Source organism: Dendrobates tinctorius, unplaced genomic scaffold (genome assembly GCF_039654945.1).
Source record: "Dendrobates tinctorius isolate UK_male_01 unplaced genomic scaffold, ASM3965494v1 ptg000071l, whole genome shotgun sequence".
NCBI lineage: Eukaryota > Metazoa > Chordata > Amphibia > Anura > Dendrobatidae > Dendrobates > Dendrobates tinctorius.
Genome location: NW_027361739.1, coordinates 16,729,793 through 16,751,138, shown reverse-complemented (window position 1 = coordinate 16,751,138; position 21,346 = coordinate 16,729,793). Strand labels below are relative to the sequence as shown.

Sequence of the window (21,346 nt, the reverse complement as noted above, 5' to 3'; positions counted from 1 at the left end):
TGCAGTGTATGAGACAATATTTTATTCGCAATCCTTATAGTTAACGTTTTGGTCCTGTAATCGGACCTTCATCAGAACTGTACAAAATGCATAAAAAGGGATTATAATAAGTGATATCAATATATACATATTTACGGTACATATAAAAAAAATTATGTAATTTGAAAGAGATTTTATACAATGCAGGATACGATTATACATTCAATGTTAGGTACTGTTTCTTCCGTATTTTTATTTAACTCCTTTACCCCCAAAAGCTGTTTTCACCTTCATGACCAGGTCAAATTGTACAATTTTGACCAGTGTTACTTTATGTGGTAACTCTGGAATGCTTCATGGGATCACACTGATTCTGAGAAAGTTTTTTCACGACATATCGTACTTCATGATAGTGGTAAAATTTGTTTGTCCTGACTTGAATTTATTTGTGGAAAAATTGGAAATTTGGCAAAAATGTTGCAATTTTCAAAATTAAATGTTTATGCCCTTAAACTTACAGTATGTCACTAAAAATATTTAATAAATAACATTTCCCACATGTCTGCTTTACACCAGCATTATTTTTGAAACATATTTTTTTTTACTAGGAAGTTATAAGGGTTAAAAGTTGATCTGCGATTTTTCATTTTTCTGACAAAATTTACAAAACTTTTTTTAGGAACCACATCACATTTGAAGTCACTTTGAGGGGTCTTTATGACAGAAAATATCCAAAAGTGACACCATTCCAAAAATCACACCCCTCAAGGTACTCAAAACTACATTTAAGAAGTTTATTAACCCCTTAGTGACTGAGCCAATTTTGACCTTAATGACCAAGTAAATTTTTACAATTCTGACCACTGTCACTTTATGAGGTTATAGTGCAGGAATGCTTCAATGGATTCCACTGAGTCTGAGAGAGTTTTTCGGGACATATTGTATTTCACGTTAGTGGTAAAATTTATTTGATATGACTTGCGTCTATTTCTGGGAAAAAAAGGAAATTTGGCAAAGATTTCGAAAATTTTGCAATTTTCAAACTCTTAATTTTTGTGCCTTTAAATCAGAATCATATCGCACAAAATAGGTAATAAATAACATTTCCCACATGTCAACTTTAAATCAGCACAATTTTGGAAATATATTTTTTTTGTTAGGATGTTATAAGGGTTGCTTTAAAGTTGACCAGCAATTTTCTCATTTTTCCAACAAAATTTACAAAACCATTTTTTTTTAGGAACCGCACATTTGAAATGACTTTGACAGGCCTATATGACAGAAAACACCCAAAAGTGACACCATTCTAAAAACTGCTCCCCTTAAGGTGCACAAAACCACATTCAAGAAGTTTATTAACCCTTCAGGTGCTTCACGATTACTAAAGCAATATGGAAGAAAAAAATGAACATTTTACTTTTTTCACAAAATATTTATTTCAGAGCCAAACTTTTTTATTTTCACAAGGGTATCAGTAGAAAATGGACCACAAAATTTGTTGTGCAATTTCTCCTGAGTAAGCTGATACCCTGTGTGTGGGCAAAAGTCACTGGGCGCATGGCAGGACCCAGAAGGGATAGAGCACCGTTTGACTCTTTGAACGCAAAATTGTCTGTAATCGATGGCGGGCGCCATGTCGCGTTTGGAGACCCCTGATGTGCCTAAATAGTGGAAACCCCCCCAATTCTTACACCAACCTTAACACAGCCCTAACCCCAACCATAATCCCAACCCTAACCACAAGCATAACAATAACTACCAGCCTAACCCAAACACAACCCTAACCCCAACACCACAAACGTAACCTCAACCGTAACCCTAACATAGCCCTATTCCAACACTAAGTTCCAACCCTAACCCTAGCTCTAGCCCCAACTCTAGCTCTAACCTCAACCCTATCCCCAACACAACCCTTACCCCAACACCACAACAGTAACCTCAACCCTAACCCTAGCCCCAACACAACCATAATACCAACCCTAGCTTACCCCAACCCTAACACCAACACAACCGTAACCCCAACACCACAACCGTAACTTCAACTGTAACCAAAACACAGCCCTAGCCCAACCCTAACTCTAGCCCCAACCCTTACCCTAATTGCAAAGAATGGAAAAAAATAAAAAAAATGTATTTTATTATTTTTACCTAAGGAGTGACAAAGGGGGGATTGATTTACTATTTTTTATTTTGATCACTGTGATAGGGTCTATCACATTGATCAAAATGAACCAATAGGGAAAATCACCCATTGTTGCCTGTACTGGCCGACAGATGTCGGCTGGCGCACTGCGCATGCGCCCGCCATTTTCTTCTGGGGAGTCGTGGAGGGCCGGGGATGACGGAAGTATGGTGAGCACCTTGAACCCCCAGGTGCTTCACAGAAGTTTATAACGTTGAGCTGTGAAAATGAAAAAAAAAATCTCATTTCTTCCTTAAAAATGTTCTTTTAGGCCCAATTATTTTTTTCTTACAACGGTAACAGGAGAAACTGCACCATACAATTTGTTGTGCAATTTCTCCGGAGTACACTGATACCCCATATGTGGGAAACAACTACTGTTTGGGTGCACGACAGGGCTCAGAAAGGAAAGAGTGAAGTTTTCGAATGAAGACTTTGATGGAATGGTCTGTGGGTGTCATGTCGCATTTGGAGAACCCCTGATGTGCTTAAACAGTGGAAACCCCCCACATTTGACTCCAGTAATTTATCTAGATGTGCTTCACAGAATTTTGCATTGTTGACCTGTGAAAGTGAAAAAAAAATATTTTTCCAACAAAAATGTTGTTTTGGCCCCAAATTTTCTCATTTTTACAAGGAAAGCAGGAGAAAATCGCACTCCAAATTTGTTGTGCAATTTTTTCCTGAGTATGTGGGCGAAAACTCATTTTGAGGCACAGTGCAAAGCTCAGAAGGGAAGAAGCACCATACTGGAGTTCAGATTTTGCTGGAATGGTTTGAGGGTGCCATGTCACATTGGCAGAGCCCCTGAAATGCCAGAACAGCAAAAAAACCCTGATAAGTGACCTCATTGTAAAAACTACACCAATTAATTAATCTAAGGGTGCAGCGATCATATTGACACCACATGTGCCTCACAGAATAAGAATACATTTTTACCGCTAAAATGTTGTTTTAGCACGTAGTTTTTAGTTTTTTTAAGGGTTAGTAGGAAAAAATGGACCTCAGTTTATTGTAAAAAATTCTCCTGAATGCGCCAATACCCTACGTGTAATCAGGAAATACTTTTCAGGCACAGTGCAAAGCTCAGAAGGGAACCAGCGCTATATTATAGTGCAAATTTTACTGTTATCATATGCCTGTGCATGACTCACTGGGAGAGCCCCTGAGGTGCCAGAACAGCAGAATCCCCCATAAGTGACCTCAGCATACAAATTACTCCTCTCAATGAATTCATCTAGGGGTGCAGTGATCATATTGACACCACAGGTGAAGAAAAAAATTACATTTTTACCACCAAAATTTTGTTTTAGCCCCAAATTTTACATTTTCACACTGGGAAATGGGTAAAAAAAAAAAAAGGCACAAAAATTTGTCCCACAATTTCTGCTGAATGTAGACATACCCCATATGTGGCTGTACAACACTACTTAGCCATACGGCGAGACACGGAAGGACAAAGCGCTATTTGCCTACTGGAGACCAGAGTTTACTAGAATAGTTTGTGAACTCCATATACAGAGCCCCTAAGTGCTAGAAGAGCAGAATCCCCCATCAAGTAACCACATTTTAGAAATTATACCCGTTTGGGAAATTATATACAGGTGTGGTGACTATTTTGACTCCGTGAATGTTTTCCAGAAACAAGCGGCAGCAGATGTTGCTGAGTGAAAATTGCAAACTGCCGTTGTAGTGACCAGTACGTTATGCCCAGCTCATGCTTCTGGAGACATGCACCCGTAAATTAAGCGGGCTCTCATCGCTACAGAAATGCCAAATGTGTGGATGCTTAATGTAGTTTAGGCACACTGTGGGGCTCAGAAGGGAGCGGGCATTTGGTGTATCACTACAATATCCTTTTTTCACATATCCTTTAAACTTAAATAGAAATTCTTGTTTCTGATATGAAATTGTATGGAAAATTACTGTTCCTTAAAAAAATAAGGAAGAAACAGCACCTGTCAATGGTTGTATAACCGTATCATGCACTGTATAAAATCTCCTTCGAATGACATAATTTTTGTACATGTAAATATATTTTGTACAGTTCTGATGAAGGTCCGATTAAATGACCCAAACCGCTAACAACTATAAATATAACCTGCACTGGAAACTCCCGAAAAAGCTCCCATGACACAGAAATGAGAAAATAGTTGAATACCCTAGCAGTTAATTATCGCTTTCTCATTTTTTTTCTGACTTTGCAGCATTGTGGGTCTCTATATGTCTGTCGTCCTGGTCATTGGCAAATTCATCAGAGAATTCTTCAATGGCATCTCCCGGTCTATCATGTTTGAAGAGTTACCCAACGTGGACCGGATTCTGAAGCTCTGCACAGACATTTTTCTAGTCCGAGAAACTGGAGACTTAGACTTGGAGGAGCAATTGTTTGCTAAATTAATCTTCCTGTATCGCTCTCCTGAAACTATGATCAAATGGACAAGAGACCGACACGACGAGTGAGTTAACCACGTACATGTCAGGTGGAATCAGGTATCTGAAAGTGTCTTATGGCGGAGGCTGGTGTTATACTGACGATGCTGCTGTTACCTTTACTTTGTATAAGACTATGAATAAACCATACTAGTTTATAAAAGATATGACATGTGTTCATTGGTGACCCAAAGGTGACATCAGGTCACCAACATATAGGACTCAACCGAAACTGCCAAGTAAAATCGTGAATACAGCAAAATGGAAGGCAATATAAAAGGTTACTAAGCCAGGATTAAGAGCAAACCAAGCACTGACAGCAAAAGCCAAGACACGTATAGAGAGTTTTAATAAAAACTGCAAAGTCGTGTAGAAAGACAGACACTAAAACATCCCATGGTGGAGGAGTTGGCCAAAATTACATGGAGAGCTGAAAGAGCAGTGCTCGCCTGTGACTTCCAAGTCTCATGTAATCAACCGTGCTGAAAAGCATCAGAACACCAACTCCAGCGGGCACCAACCACACAACATGCGGTGAAAAAGTATTCATGCCCAGTGAAGTTTTCTGCATTTTTTTCACTTTACACCTACAAACTTGAATATATTTTATTGGGATTTTATGTAATATATAACACAAAGTAGCAAGTATTTGTTAAGTGTAAAGTAAATGACATGGTTTTCTAAATTGTTTAAAAATATAAATCTGATATTTGTGTATATATAGCACCACCTTTCACTGCAATTACTGCTACAAGTCTTTTGGGGGTATGTCTCTACCAGCTTTGCACATTTAGGTGGATGACATTTTTTCCCATTTGTCTTTGCAAACTAGCACTAGCTCAGTGAGATTGGATGGAGATATCTGCAAACAAATTAAGAAAACGAAGGCAGCACTCCATATTCTCAGTTGAAAAATGTGCAGGATTTATTCAACCCACATGTCTGGGCGACGTTTTGGCTGTAAGCAAGCAGTGGGTGTTACAAAAGAGTGTATATTTATAGGTATCTTAACAATCCTTATTTACAGCCAATCACATTATATATTCATAAAGTGCATTACATAATATCATATTACAAAATTATTAAAGTGCATTATTGCATGTTTCAGTTTCATATAGTTCATAGATCACATATAGGTGCATAAGAGCCAAAGTGCTCCGTGTTCATATAAAAACAATATATTGATTAATAATTATCCAGATCGTTCAGTTACTGTCTAGCCCATCAGTCAATTTTATATCATACTAGCAGAAGAGCCTGGCGCTGCCCGGGCATAGTAACCAACTGTGGTTAGTTATAACAAATTATAATTATCCTCCATCCCATAGTCCCGTGCCCATATACCCATCATACATATCCACCATCCCATAGGCCCGTGCCCATATACCCATTATACATATCCTCCATCGCATAGTCGATTGCCCATATACCATCACACATCCTCCATCCCATAGTCCCATGCCCATATACCCAACACACATCCTCCATCCCATAGTCCCATGCCCATATACCCATCATACATATTTGCCATCCCATAGTCGAGTGCCCATATACCCATCACACATCCTTCATCTCATAGTCCCATGCCCATATACCCATCATACATATCCTCCATCCCATAGTCCCGTGCCCATATACCCATCATACATATCCACCATCCCATAGGCCCGTGCCCATATACCCATTATACATATCCTCCATCGCATAGTCGATTGCCCATATACCATCACACATCCTCCATCCCATAGTCCCATGCCCATATACCCATCACACATCCTCCATCCCATAGTCCCATGCCCATATACCCATCATACATATTTGCCATCCCATAGTCGAGTGCCCATATACCCATCACACATCCTTCATCTCATAGTCCCATGCCCATATACCCATCTTACATATCCTCCATCCCATAGTCCCGTGCCCATATACCCATCATACATATCCGCCATCCCATAGTCCCGTGCCCATATACCCATCATACATATCTGCCATCCCATAGTCCCGTGCCCATATACCCGTCATACATATCCTCCATCCCATAGTCCAGTGCCCATATACCCATCACACATCCTCCATCACATAGTCCCGAGCCCATATACATATCTGCCATCCCATAGTCCCGTGCCCATATACCCATCATACATATCCTCCATCCCATAGTCCCATGCCCATATACCCATCACACATATCCTCCATCCCATAGTCCCATGCCCATATACCCATCATACATATTTGCCATCCCATAGTCGAGTGCCCATATACCCATCACACATCCTTCATCTCATAGTCCCATGCCCATATACCCATCATACATATCCTTCATCCCATAGTCCCGTGCCCATATACCCGTCACACATGCTCCATCCCGTAGTCCCGTGCCCATATACCCGTCATACATATCCTCCATCCCATAGTCCAGTGCCCATATACCCATCAAACATCCTCCATCCCATAGTCAACCATTATGACATCATAATGAGCGGCGGGGCTTGCAACCTATGACATCAGCGTCTCTATGGCAACCATTATGACATCATAATGAGGGGCGGGGCTTGATATGCACACACTGTTTCCCCATTACGCAAATAGGGGCATTATGACATCATAATGAGGGGCGGGGCTTGACACGCACACACTTTTTCCCCATTATGTAGATAGGGGCAAAATTGTTTCTTGAATTGGAACGCGCGGGGTTAAAATTTCACCTCACAACATAGTTTAGGACGCTCTCGGGGTCCAGACGTGTGACTGTGCCAAATTTTGTGGCTGTAGCTGCGACGGTGCAGATGCCTATCCCGGACACACACACACACACACACACACACACACACACACACACACACACTGAGCTTTATATATTAGATTTTATCTTACCCCCCGGGGATCACATGTCTCCTCATGGAGGACGCCATTACTGCTATACAGCGTTCTAGTACACTCATTGCGCATGCCCAAGCGCGTCATCACTGTGTAATAGACTTTTGGCCAATCGCATAACTTGTGTTGCATTCTCTGGTCTGCGCATGCACATTAACACATTTTATCGCCATGTTGGTTGTGGCATATCAAAAAAAGCGTTTCATAACGGCGATACATTACCATATTTAAAGCACTCATCGGCGCTTGCACAATAGCGCATTATGCCACCGCATTATTTGGGATAATTCTTAAAATGCTTCATATTTTGTAACAAGTTCCAAATATTCTCCTACATTATTTTAGAATTAGTTCCTCTTACATCCTAACATTCATATTGAGACTTATTTAAAGCTTTCATGCAATATATTAACTGCCTCTTTGACTTACTAGGTGCTAAGTTCTACCGACGCACCAGACGGCACCTTACTCAGGCTGTCTCCGTTAGTCAAATAGTGCCCCTCCGAGTCAAAGTGTCATAAATGTGACAACTAACGGGTAGTTGCACCATTGTTCCGGCAATCACATGCACTTCGAAGATATAAAGAAGATAGATATCTTTTATTTTTTTTATTACCAAAGTCCCAATTTAATCCAGATATGTTCATTGGCCAACAATCTAGCATTTCAGTGACAAAAATGTAATAATTAAATTCTCAAAAAAAAAATTTTCTTTTTTTTTTTTTTGATAAATGGCACAACTAAGGAAAAAGTATCATCTGTCCTCCATACGGTTATGTTCTTCCAAGGTGAATACAACTCATGTCAAATAGTGGCAAATAGTGGTTCATCTGGAAAAATACGAAAAAAATATAAAAAATTAGGGACATCCACAGTCATAAAGACTACAGTATATCCCTATAAACAATACAAAATCATAAAGCATCATAAAAATATATATAAAAAAATATAGAAAAAATATTTTTCTGGCGTTGTCAGTTAACTGTTTGGATGAGAACTAATTATTTAAATAACAGTATGAACCTTAAAATCAAAATTTAGACCTCTTGGTGTGAGAGTATTCAGCTCATATATCCACATTAGTTCTTTCTTTTTCAAAATTCGCTATCACCCCCTCTTCTTTGAACTGGGACTGCATCTATTATCCTAAACTTAAGCTCTTTTTCTGTATGGTTACTTTCCACAGTGTTTAGGGACTGGAAGGTCCAATCTCTTTTTCCTTATGGTATATGGATGGTGATTGATTCTTGTTTTAAACTCACAGGTTGTTTCACCGATATACCATAAGTTACATGGGCACATGAGAAGGTACACTACATAGTCTGAACTACATGTCAAATATTGTCTGGTCTCATGTTTTATGCGTTTCAGGCTGTTGGAATGTTGAACCCTTAATCATGTGTGTACAGTTCACACAGGATAAGCATGGAAAACATTCTTTTTTCTTGATACTCGTCAGAGTCATTTGGAGACTTTTTTTCAGGGGGCCAATATCAGTAGTAGACTAAGTAGTCTCTGATGTTTTTATTCTTTTTATACGAATTAGAAAAAAAAGAAGGCCTGTGAAGTCAGCTCACCACTCTGTAGATTCCTCATTAGACAGCTGGCACTCAGCACGGTTCCATTGAAGCAAACATATGTAACAACAGGAGGGAAGGATCCAGCGAGAAAATAGCAGTCTAAAAAATAACTTTAAACATTATTTAAAAACATGAATGGCACAAAGTTGTCAGGCAAAAAAACACATTGTTGTCAGATCAACGCGTTTCGACTTTACAAAGACTGCAAAGTCAAAACGCGTTGATCTGACAACAATGTGTTTTTTTGCCTGACAACTTTGTGCCATTCATGTTTTTAAATAATGGATTAAAATTTATTTTTTAGACTGCTATTTTCTCGCTGGATCCTTCCCTCCTGTTTTTATACGAATACAATGGTGGCATTATAAACTCTTTTATGCCTGGGAGACACCCCCCCAACATCCCCCAGTGCTTATTAATAACATTTGCCACTTCCCTAGTTTATTCTGTATACGTTGTAACCACAGGAATGCAACTCAAACGTTTTTTTCTTATTACAACCTGGTTCCTTATTAATCAGTCTGCTGGTTTCTTGTCCTAACACCTTATTTTTAGTTTATTCCAACAGATTTCTAGGATACCCCCTACTTAGAAACTTGTCTACTAGGGAATCAATGACTATATTTGTCTCTTCTGTTTTTTTTTTACTATCAGACTTACTCTAAGAAGTTGACTCAAGGGTATCGACCTTACCATATTGCGTGGATGCTGACTATAGTATATAGTATATATAGTAAGCAAATTGTTCCTGTCCATTTTTTTTACAAATAATGTTGTAACAAGTTCAAATCCTTTTGCCTGATAAGAACGTCAAGAAATTGTATGTCTGTCCTAGACGATACAAGGGTGTTATGATTGAGTCACCGTAGGAGGCAAAAACAAAAATGCTAGCTAAGTCCAGAAAACCAGAGAGATTGGCAGCTATCGGATTGCAGACCCCTGATTCTATCACAACAACTAGCAGTAGCCGTGGGGGGTTCCTACGACGCCCTAGACCCCTCGATCACAGCCGGAGAATTAAATAGGCCTAAAGAAAGAAAGGGGAAATCTAAACTGCCCCAGAGCAGACCCAAAGCAATAGGCAGCCCCCAACATATAATGACGGTGAAGCAAGATGAAAACACTAACACAGACAGAAAGATAGACTGAGCAAAGACGGGGCCCAAACTACCTAGATAGGAAAGGACAGGAAGGCTGCTGTCTGCAATCCGTGAAAAACCCTATGAAAATAAGAGCCAACAGACTGACAGTGAAAAAGGCCCTGAAGACGCTAGGCTTCAAAAAAGCTATGTCAGTACTCAGGAATATTCTGAAGACAGAGCAACCGGCAAAAGGAGATTCAGCTAATCCCAGCAGGGAATGGCAGAATCCAAAAAAGCAAGGAAAACAAAAACAAAACATAAATGCAAACAGGCAAAGCAGAAACTTAGCTTTAGGGAAGCAGGAATCAGACTGGTGTCCTAGAAGTCCACAGAGAATTCACCCGCAGGGCAGAAGGGCGTCGGCAGCCTTATATCCAGTCAGTGACTCCACTCAGCCAGTCATCCTCATTAGACTCAGGTGCCTGATAATCAGGCTCATTACCTTCCTTTACCAGAATAGGGAGTTCACCAGACCTCAGTGAAGAAGGGGAAAATGAACTCACAACAGTACCTCCCCCTTGACGAGGGGTCACCGAACCCTCAACCACGCCACCAGGGCGATCAGGGTGAGCCCGATGAAAGGCACGCACCAATCTTTTGGCATGAATATCAGAGGCAGAGACCCAGGAATTATCCTCCTGACCATAACCCTTCCACTTAACCAAATACTGGAGTCTCCATCTAGCCAGACGGGAATCCAGTATTTTCTCTACCTCATATTCCATGTTACCTTCAACCAATACAGGGTCTGGAGGTGCCACCCCAGGAACAACTGGTTCAACAAACCTCTTCAACAAGGACTTATGGAACACATTATGGATTTTAAATGTGACAGGAAGAGCCAAATGAAAAGAGACCGGATTAATAATCTCCAAAATCTTGTAAGGTCCAATAAATCTAGGCTTAAACTTAGGAGAAGCCACCTTCATAGCAATATTTTTTGAAGATAACCACACCATATCACCAATCTTAAACTGGGGACCAATGGTCCTATGTCGATTGGAAAACCGCTGGGCCTTTTCCTGGGAGAGAGATAACTTATCCACCACTTGGTCCCAGATCTGGTGCATTCTCTCCACCACAGTGTCAACACCTGGGCAGGCAGAAGGCTCCACCTGCCCTGAAGAAAATCGAGGATGAAACCCAAAGTTACAAAAAAAAGGTGACATCAAAGTGGCAGAACTAGCTCTATTATTTAAAGCAAATTCGGCCAAGGGCAAAAATGAAACCCAATCATCCTGATCAGCGGAAATAAAACATCTCAAATATGACTCCAAGGTCTGGTTTGTTCTCTTTGTCTGCCCATTGGTCTGAGGTTGAAAAGCAGAGGAGAAGGACAACTGAATTCCCAGCTTGGAACAGAAAGTCCTCCAAAATCTAGACACAAACTGAACTCCTCTGTCAGATACAATGTTCTCAGGAATCCCGTGCAAGCGAACCACCTGTCGCAAAAACAGGGGCACCAACTCAGAGGAAGATGGCAACTTAGGGAGTGGTACAAGATGAACCATCTTAGAGAACCTATCACAAATCACCCAAATAACAGTCATTCTTTGAGAGACCGGCATATCAGAGATGAAATCCATTGAAATATGGGTCCATGGCCTCCTGGGGACCGGCAAAGGCATCAACAACCCACTAGAGCGAGAACAAGATTTAGACCGGGAGCAAGTCCCACAGGACTGCACAAAATTCCTGACATCATGAGACAAGGTGGGCCACTAAAAAGAGCGACTCACCAGATCTCTAGTACCAAAAATACCTGGATGACCAGCCAATGCAGAGCAATGAACTTCAGACATCACTCTCTTCTTCCACTGGTCAGGAACATACAACTTTCCACTGGGACAACGCTCAGGTTTGTCCTCCTGGAACTCTTGCAGAGCAAGTCTCAAATCGGGCGAGATGGCAGAAAGAACTACCCCTTCGCCTAAGATGGTAGCAGGCTTGGTCACCACAGGAGAATAAGCAAAGAAACTCCTAGAGAGGGCGTCTGCCTTGACATTCTTAGTTCCAGGAAGAAAAGAGACCACAAAATCAAAACGTGTAAAAAACAAGGCCCACCTAGCCTGTCTAGGGTTCAAGCGTTTAGCCGACTCTAGGTAAATCAAATTCTTGTGGTCAGTGAGGACCACAACTTGATGTTTAGCTCCCTCCAACCAATGTCTCCACTCCTCAAATGCCCATTTCATGGCCAACAGTTGCCGATTCCCCACATCATAGTTACGTTCAGATGGAGAGAACTTTCGGGAAAAGAAAGCACAGGGATTCATTTTAGATGTTACAGGATCCTTTTGGGACAAAACAGCTCCTGCACCAATCTCAGAAGCATCTACCTCTACCTGGAACGGGAGTGAGACATCTGGTTGCCGCAAAACCAGGGCGGAGGTAAATCTTCGCTTCAGCTCCTGAAAGGAAGCAACAGCCTCCGGAGACCAATTCAACACATCAGCACCCTTCTTAGTCAGATCAGTCAATGGCTTGGCAATACTAGAAAATTTTGCTATAAATTTCCGATAAAAATTAGCAAACCCCAAAAACTTCTGGAGGGCCTTCAAAGAAGTGGGCTGAACCCAATCATAAATGGCCTGCACCTTGGCCGGGTCCATTTCAATAGTTGACGGAGACAAAATAAATCCAAAAATGAAATCCTCTGTACTCCAAAAAGACATTTCGATCCTTTGACATACAGGGAATTCTCCCTCAAGATCCGGAACACAGTCCGAATATGTTCCACATGAGAATCCCAATCCTTGGAGAAGATCAAAATATCATCCAGATAGATAATCAAAAATTTATCGACAAAGTCTCGGAAAATATCGTTCATGAAGCACTGGAAGACAGAAGGGGCATTAGTGAGCCCAAAAGGCATCACCAGGTACTCAAAATGTCCCTCCGGAGTATTAAACGCCGTCTTCCATTCATCCCCCTGCTTAATGCGGATAAGATTATACGCCCCCCTGAGGTCAAGCTTGGTAAACCAGCAAGCACCTCTAACTCTAGAGAATAGATCCGAAATCAGGGGTAACGGATACTGATATTTAATAGTAATTTTATTGAGGGCACGATAATCAATACAAGGCCTTAAAGAACCATCCTTTTTGGCCACAAAAAAAAAACGGCACCTAAGGGTGAAGAGGATGGTCTAATATGACCCTTCTCCAATGCCTCCTTAATATAGGACCGCATAGCCTCGTGCTCGGGTACAGATAAATTGAAGAGCCGACCCTTGGGAAATTTACACCCCGGGCTTAGTTCAATTGCACAGTCATAACTCCTATGAGGAGGCAAGGACGCAGACTCATTCTCACTAAATACATCATAAAAGTCCGCCAAATAGTCAGGAACATCATGCGACTGAGGAGAGGTGGAAAAAACCGGAGCCTCACTAAAGGCACACCGACAACCCCAACTCACCACAGACACAGACTTCCAATCCAAAACTGGATTATGAATTTGCAACCAGGGAAACCCCAGAACAACGGCATCATGCAGACCATGCAACACCAAAAATCTGCAATTTTCTTGATGGTCTGGGGCGACCCGCATGACCACCTGGGTCCAAAACTAAGGTTTATTTTTAGCCAAAGGAGTAGCATCAATCCCCCTCAAAGGGATAGGCGTCTGCAGAGGTGTCATCGGAAATCCACAACGTTTAGCAAAATCCAAGTCCATTAGGTTTAGCGCTGCTCCTGAATCCACAAAAGCCTTGGCGGAAAATGTGGACAGGGAGCAGATCAGAGTAATTGCCAGAAGAAACTTAGGTTGAACTCCACCAACAGAAAACGTGTGTGCAAAGCGTTTCTCTCGTTTAGGACAAACAGAAATAATATGCGAGGCATCTCCACAGAAAAAACACAGCTTATTACGCCTTCTGAACTTCTGACGTTGCGCCTTAGACAAAACTCTATCACATTGCATAGGTTCAGACATTTGTTCAACAGGTGGCAACATCTCTCGTGTAGTTTTGCGTTCACGTAAACGCCGATCCACCTGAATGGCTAATGACATAGAATCGTCCAGACCAGAGGGAACAGGAAATCCCACCATAGTATCTTTTACGGCTTCTGACAAACCATTCCGAAAGAGGGCTGCCAAGGCACCATCATTCCAGGTAGTAAGGACCGCCCACTTTCGGAATTTTTGACAGTACAACTCTGCTGAATCCCGACCCTGGCTTAATGCCAACAGGGTCTTTTCAGCCTGATCAATAGCATTAGGTTCGTCATACAATAACCCCAAAGCTTGAAAGAATGCGTTCACATTAGTAAGAATAGGATCATCTGGTTTCAAAGAAAACGCCCAATCCTGGGGATCGCCACGCAGCAAAGAGATGACAATTTTAACCTGCTGCGCGGAGCTCCCTGACGAGTTAGGCTTCAAGGCAAAAAATAATTTACAATTATTTTTGAAACTCAAAAATTTAGATCGATCCCCAAAAAATACATCAGGTGTAGGGATCTTTGGTTCAACAGCATGCGAACGAGGAAGGTAGGCGGAAATTCCCCACACTTCCGCAGCGAGCTGCTCCACACGATCAGACAATTGCTTTATCTCCATTGAGAGAAAAAAAAAAAATTCCCCCTACGGCCTCGCCTCAGAGATATAGATGAAAGAATATACACACTTTTTTTTTTTTTTTTTTTTAAACACAATTCTTTCCTGCTATTGAGTACCCTAGGATCTGCGGTATGGCGGGTGATTCTGTTATGATTGAGTCACCGTAGGAGGCAAAAACAAAAATGCTAGCTAAGTCCAGAAAACCAGAGAGGTTGGCAGCTATCGGATTGCAGACCCCTGATCCTATCACAACAACTAGCAGTAGCCGTGGGGGGTTCCTACGATGCCCTAGACCCCTCGATCACAGCCGGAGAATTAAATAGGCCTAAAGAAAGAAAGGGGAAATCTAAACTGCCCCAGAGCAGACCCAAAGCAATAGGCAGCCCCCAACATATAATGACGGTGAAGCAAGATGAAAACACTAACACAGACAGAAAGATAGACTGAGCAAAGACGGGGCCCAAACTACCTAGATATGAAAGGACAGGAAGGCTGCTGTCTGCAATCCATGAAAAACCCTATGAAAATAAGAGCCAACAGACTGACAGTGAAAAAGGCCCTGAAGACGCTAGGCTTTAAAAAAGCTATGTCAGTACTCAGGAATATTCTGAAGACAGAGCAACCGGCAAAAGGAGATTCAGCTCATCCCAGCAGGGAATGGCAGAATCCAAAAAAGCAAGGAAAACAAAAACAAAACATAAATGCAAACAGGCAAAGCAGAAACTTAGCTTTAGGGAAGCAGGAATCAGACTGGTGTCCTAGAAGTCCACAGAGAAATCACCCGCAGGGCAGAAGGGTGTCGGCAGCCTTATATCCAGTCAGTGACTCCACTCAGCCAGTCATCCTCATTAGACTCAGGTGCCTGATAATCAGGCTCATTACCTTTCTTTACCAGAATAGGGAGTTCACCAGACCTCAATGACGAAGGGGAAAATGAACTCACAACACAAGGGTAAATTTGATTGTCTGGTCAATTAAATTGAGAAACCGATTAAACTCTTCCAATTCATCCTGGGATCCTGACCAAAGGAGGAAGACATCATCTATGTATCTCCACCACACCAGAACATGTTGGAAGTGGGACACATAGATAAGGTCCTCCTCCGGGACCTCCATCGCCAAACTTGCATACGAAGGGGCCATATTGTCCCCCATTGCTGTCCCTTGTCTGCGTATAAAACTTTCACCAAATAAAAAATAGTTCCGCTTCAAGATTATCTCCAACAATTTTAATACAAATGCTTTTCCTTCCACTGTATATTTTACTGATTCCAGCATTTTCCCACTGCACAAAAACCACACTCGTGATCTATAGAGGTGTAAAGGGAAACTACGTCAAAAGACGCAAGTATAACATGCGCAGACCGGAAAATGCCACACAAGTTATGCGATTGGCCAAAAGTCTATTACACAGTGATGACGCGCTTGGGCATGCGCAATGAGTGTAATGGAACGCTGTATAGCGGTAATGGCGTCCTCCATGAGGAGACATGTGATCCCGGGGGGGTAAGATAAAATATGATATAAAATTGATTGATGGGCTAGACAGTAACTGAATGATCTGGATAATTATTAATTGTTTTTATATGAACACAGAGCACTTTAGCATCTATATGTGATATATGAACTATATGAAATTGAAACATGCAATAATGCACTTTACTAATTTTGTAATATGATATGATGTAATGCACTTTATGAATGCATAATGTGATTGGCTGTAATTAAGGATTGTTACGATACCTATATACACTTTTGTAACACCCACTGTTAGGGCTGGCGGAACGCACCAAATTATAAAATAATTAATAGTAGGTGCGTTCACAGCCCGGGGTCCACCGTGCAGAGGTGGTACACTGCTAAGTAATGGCGGAAGAATTAAGCGGTGTGAATCCAGTCACACATGGGTTACGTCACCCAATGTGAACAGGGGCAACTCTGTTAATGCACAGAGCCGCACAACCGCTGAACATACTGTAGATGCCGAAGCCTGTTAAGCTCACAGAGCCCGGCCAAAAGAGCGCAGTGTACGGCCACAGAACTCTACCCCAAGGACGCGGGGTTAGAGTCCTTCTAGGCCCACTGAACGCGTGGCATCGCTGCCGCGAACGCCGCTATAGACGTTGGCAATGGAGCACGTGCACTGAGGCGTGCCGAGTCCCTGGTGAGGACTGATGCCTGACTCAACCTCTGTCCTACCTACGCCTAAGCCTGGGCGCTAGCAGGCTAGGCTGCACAACACATGCGTACCAAGGGTAGGGGCTTAATGAGTCATTCACCAGAGACATTCATTCGTGCATACATCACTCACTCCACAGTCTGTAAATAGTCTTATCCTAGCGCATGGCCGAGCGGCCATGCAAACCTTTTATAGCCGCGAGCGTCCGGGACCTTCCTGGCTTCTCGAATGGGCCAATCCGAACAGGAGCAGGACCTGAGCACGTGACCTTCGATCTCCAATGGGAGATCACTCCACGGGCATGCTCAGTGGCCTGACATGGGGACTTAGTCCCTGTCTTAGTTTGCAGTTGTGCCATACTCCTTCCATTTTTGATGATGTATTGTCATAGCTGCGCCAGAGGTGGCAGCAGCAAGCAAAACCACGGAGCTGGTCTGGGCAGAGCGCCTGGACCGAAGAGTTTGCTGAGCAACCTCCTCTGCGGCTGGAGAGGAATGGGAGACCGCTGGAAGTAAGGCTCAGGATTCTCGCTGTGCAGCAACAGAAGTCCGATGCCTGACACCCACTGCTTGAGAAAGGCTCAGAGCCGAAACGTCGCCCAGACATGTGGGTTGAATAAATCCTGCACATTTTTCAACTAAGAATATAAAGGGCTGCCTTTGAATTTGTGGCAATCAGTGGACAGTTTGCCTGGGGGCTCTGCACCAGAAGATAAGTAATTGTGCTGTTCCTTTTTCCTATTGCTGTATCTGCAAACAGCAATTTTCAAGTCTTGGTACAAATTCGCACTGGACTGTGACTGGGCCTTTTACACACGAATATGCTTTGATCTAAACCATTCCATTGTAGTTCTGACAGTTTGTTTAGGGTCATTGTCCAGCTGGAAGGTGAACCTACACAACAGTCTCAAGTCTTTTGCAGCCTTTAACAGGTTTTCTTCCAGGATTGCCCTGTATTTAACCCCATCATCTTCCCTGTCCCTGCTGAAGAAAAGCATCCCCAAAGCATGATGCACCCACTACCATGTCTGATAGCGAGGATGGTAATTTTAGAGTGATGTGCTGTGTAAGTTTTCCACCTCACATAGCGTTTTTTATTTAGCCCAAAAAGTTGTACTTTGGTCTTATCTTAACAGATCACCTTCTTCCACATACTAGCTGTGAAACCAGATTGTATCTTAATTTCCCAGACAACCATGTTTTTGCAAACCAAGAAGAATTGACTTGCAAGCTGATATACCATATACCAGTGTGCGTTTATCTTTAACTATTGATGTCTGCTGATATGCTAATTTGCATTGTATTCTGGAACCAGTTTGTTGACTTCGATAGTAGATAGGGAAAGGCTGTAAGGGTGGACTGAAGGACACTGGGTAAATCTAAAAATAGATCACATGCCTCAGGTATAAAAGAGACTTTTTTTCTTCTGGTGGGTGTCACTCTTCAGGATTTCAGCTGAGGGTACATCGGACCCAGCTGCAAAAAGGAGATTTTTGTGTACTCACCGTAAAATCTCTCTTAGCCTCTAATTGGGGGACACAGGACCTTGGGTGTTATGCTTTCTGTCCACTAGGAGGCGACACTGTGCTTAATCTGAAAAAGATTTGGCTCTGGCTCCTCCTCCACATTATACACCCCTGGGCTGCATCCACCTTACCTCAGTTTTTGTACCCAAGCAGTAGGAGGAGATAACAAATCCAACATAACCAAGCCTATAAACAAAGGCTACTATGTACAGCTCAAGGAACAATATGAGTACCCAACATAATAACAGCCCGCAAGGGCAACAGGGTGGGAGCTGTGTCCCCCAATTAGAGGCTAAGAGAAAGAGATTTTACAGTGAGTACACAAAAGTCTCCTTTACTCTGTCACCTCATTGGGGGACACAGGACCTTGGGACGTCCCAAAGCAGTCCCTGGGTGGGAAGCAATGGACGAATATTGTGCTGACAGGTCCCTAGACTTGGGACACTGCCGCCTGCAGTACCCGTCTACCCAGACTCGCTTCCACTGAGGACTGAGTATGCACACTGTATTGTTTTGTAAACGTGTGTAAGCTAGTCCAAGTGGCCGCTTTACACACGTGTTGTGCTGAAGCCTGGCGTCGAATGGCCCAGGAGGCTCCTACCGCCCGTGTGGAATGTGCCGTGATACCGGCCGGAATAGGAGAATTGTTTAGGCGGTAGGCGTCATGGATGGTGGACCTGATCCACTTGGCAAGGGTAGCTTTTGAAGCCGGTAAACCCTTGCGAATGCCTTCTGGAATAAGGAAAAAAAAGGAATCAGACTTCCGGAAAGGTGGAGTCCTAGACACATACATACGCAATGCCCTGGCAAGGTCAAGCGTATGCAGGGCCCTCTCCACTCTATGAACCGGAGCCGGTCAAAGGGTCGGTAATGAGATGCCCTCATTGAGGTGGAAATCAGACACAACCTTTGGAAGGAAGGATGGAACTGTACGGAGAACCACCTTGTCCTGGTGGAAGAATAGGAAAAGCTGTTTGCAGGAGAGCGCTGACAGCTCAGACACCCTGCGTAGCGAGGTGATTGCCACGAGGAAGACCACCTTTTGTGATAAAACTCGAAGTGGAACTTCCTTAAGAGGTTGAAAAGGAGGTGCCTGTAGAGCAGTTAGGACTAAATTAAGGTCCCACGTATCCAGTGGACGTCTGTAAGGTGGGACCAATCTGGAGACTCCCTGAAGAAACGTCCTGACTTGTGGTTTGTTATCAATACGCTTCTGAAAGAGCACTGAAAGCGCTGACACCTGACCCTTAAGCAATCCTAAGGATAGGCCAGCGTCCAGACCTGATTGAAGGAAACCAAGAACTTTCGGAAGAGAGTAAGGGAACGGAATTCTCCCGCGAGAGTCGCACCACGTAAAATACGTTTTCCAGGTACGATAATAAACTTTGGCGGAAGCTGGTTTCCGTGCCCTGATCATGTTTCTAATGACGTCTGGAGCAAAACCTGCCTGGGTTAAAACCCAGGTTTCAAGGGCCACGCCGTCAAATTGAGAGTCCCTAAATTCTGGTGGTAGAACGGGCCGTGAGACAGGGGATCGGGACGGTCTGAAAGACGCCAAGGGGTGTCTGCTGTAGCTGAAGGATGTCGGCATACCATGTACGTCTGGGCCAGTCCGGCGCAATTGAATTTCCCTCCTTTGGGCTTTGCCTGGCCTGATGTTGACCGCCAATTCTTGTCCGTCCTCTGTGCTGTCCTTTGTTTGTCCCTGTGAGGGGGAACGGTTGTAATTCTGTGAAGGACGTGAAGCGGCCTAGCCTGAGGAGTTCCGAAAAGACCGGAACCTAGCCTGGTTACGTCGCTTAAACGTACGTTTAGGTTGCGGTTGGGGAAGAAAGGTACTCTTACCCCCCATGGCATTGGAAATCATCTTGTCTAATTTTTCCCCGAAAAAAATCTCCCACTGACGTACGGGAGATCCGTAAGAGACTTGTTTGAAGACGCGTCCGCTTCCCATTCTCACAGCCAGAGGATACGTCTGATTGTAATTACATTCGCTGCTATACCTGCTACGCCTCTTGCAGAATCAAAAGTTGCAAGGCGTATGTAATCTGCCACCACCGCTATCTGAACTAGTTGATCGAACATCTGAGGAGCAGACTTTTGGAGGCTCTCCTGCAATCTTTTGGCCCATTCCAGAATGGCCGTGGCTGCCCACATTGAGGTGAACGCGGGAGCTAGGGAGGTTCCTGCAGCCTCAAAAATTGAACGAGCCATGCGCTCAACCTGCCGATCTGCTGTATCCTTCAGGGTTGAGCTATCTGGCAGTGAGAGGAGAGACTGTGCTGCAAGCCTAGAGATAGGGGGATCGATTTCCGGTGGATCTGTCCACTTCTTGGTCTTTTTGAGAAAAAAAGGGTGTCTAGCCCTTTACGGTTTTATTTACGGTTGGCGAATTTTTTGGCAGGCTGCGAAAAATGCTTATCAAGGATGTCCTGAAAGCTTGGGTGATCAGAAAAAAACTTTAGGGACCTCAGGGACCCCTTAAAACAGATCTTATGTTTTGGGGGTTCTTGGGGAGCATCGGATAAAACCAGCTCCCGATGAATAGAAGTGATAATGTCCTCAACTAGCGCTGTATTGCTAGGAGGACAAGGAGCCTGAGACTCCTATGTTTCCTTTTCTGATTTGGAGTCACAGATGCCCTCTGAATCCTGCGCATCGCTGAGGCGTTGCCTGGAGGGAGATCTTGGACCGCCGCTTTTCCATGCCCGAAGATCTCTGTGGAGATCTGCTGCGCCAGTCTCTGGAATGAGACGGTCTAGGAGACCTAGAATTACGGTGTCTCTGCCTAGAGCGGGACGACCGTGAGCCATGGGAGGACGTAGCTGAACGTGACCTATGGGACCGTTCACTACTAGCATTGCCAGGGACTGCCTGTCCGCTTAT

At 43.3% G+C, this 21,346-nt stretch overlaps 1 protein-coding gene across 1 annotated transcript in view; it reads left to right on the top strand.

The window, feature by feature from the left end:
• Positions 1 to 4,699, top strand: part of LOC141096108 (piezo-type mechanosensitive ion channel component 2-like) — a 242,528-nt gene extending 237,829 nt beyond the window's left edge. Inside the window, 1 exon segment of the mRNA XM_073582522.1 lies at positions 4,369 to 4,699. Within this exon segment, the coding sequence (XP_073438623.1) occupies positions 4,369 to 4,624 (256 nt within the window). The 3' untranslated portion in view covers positions 4,625 to 4,699.
• Positions 4,700 to 21,346: the final 16,647 nt, after the last annotated feature.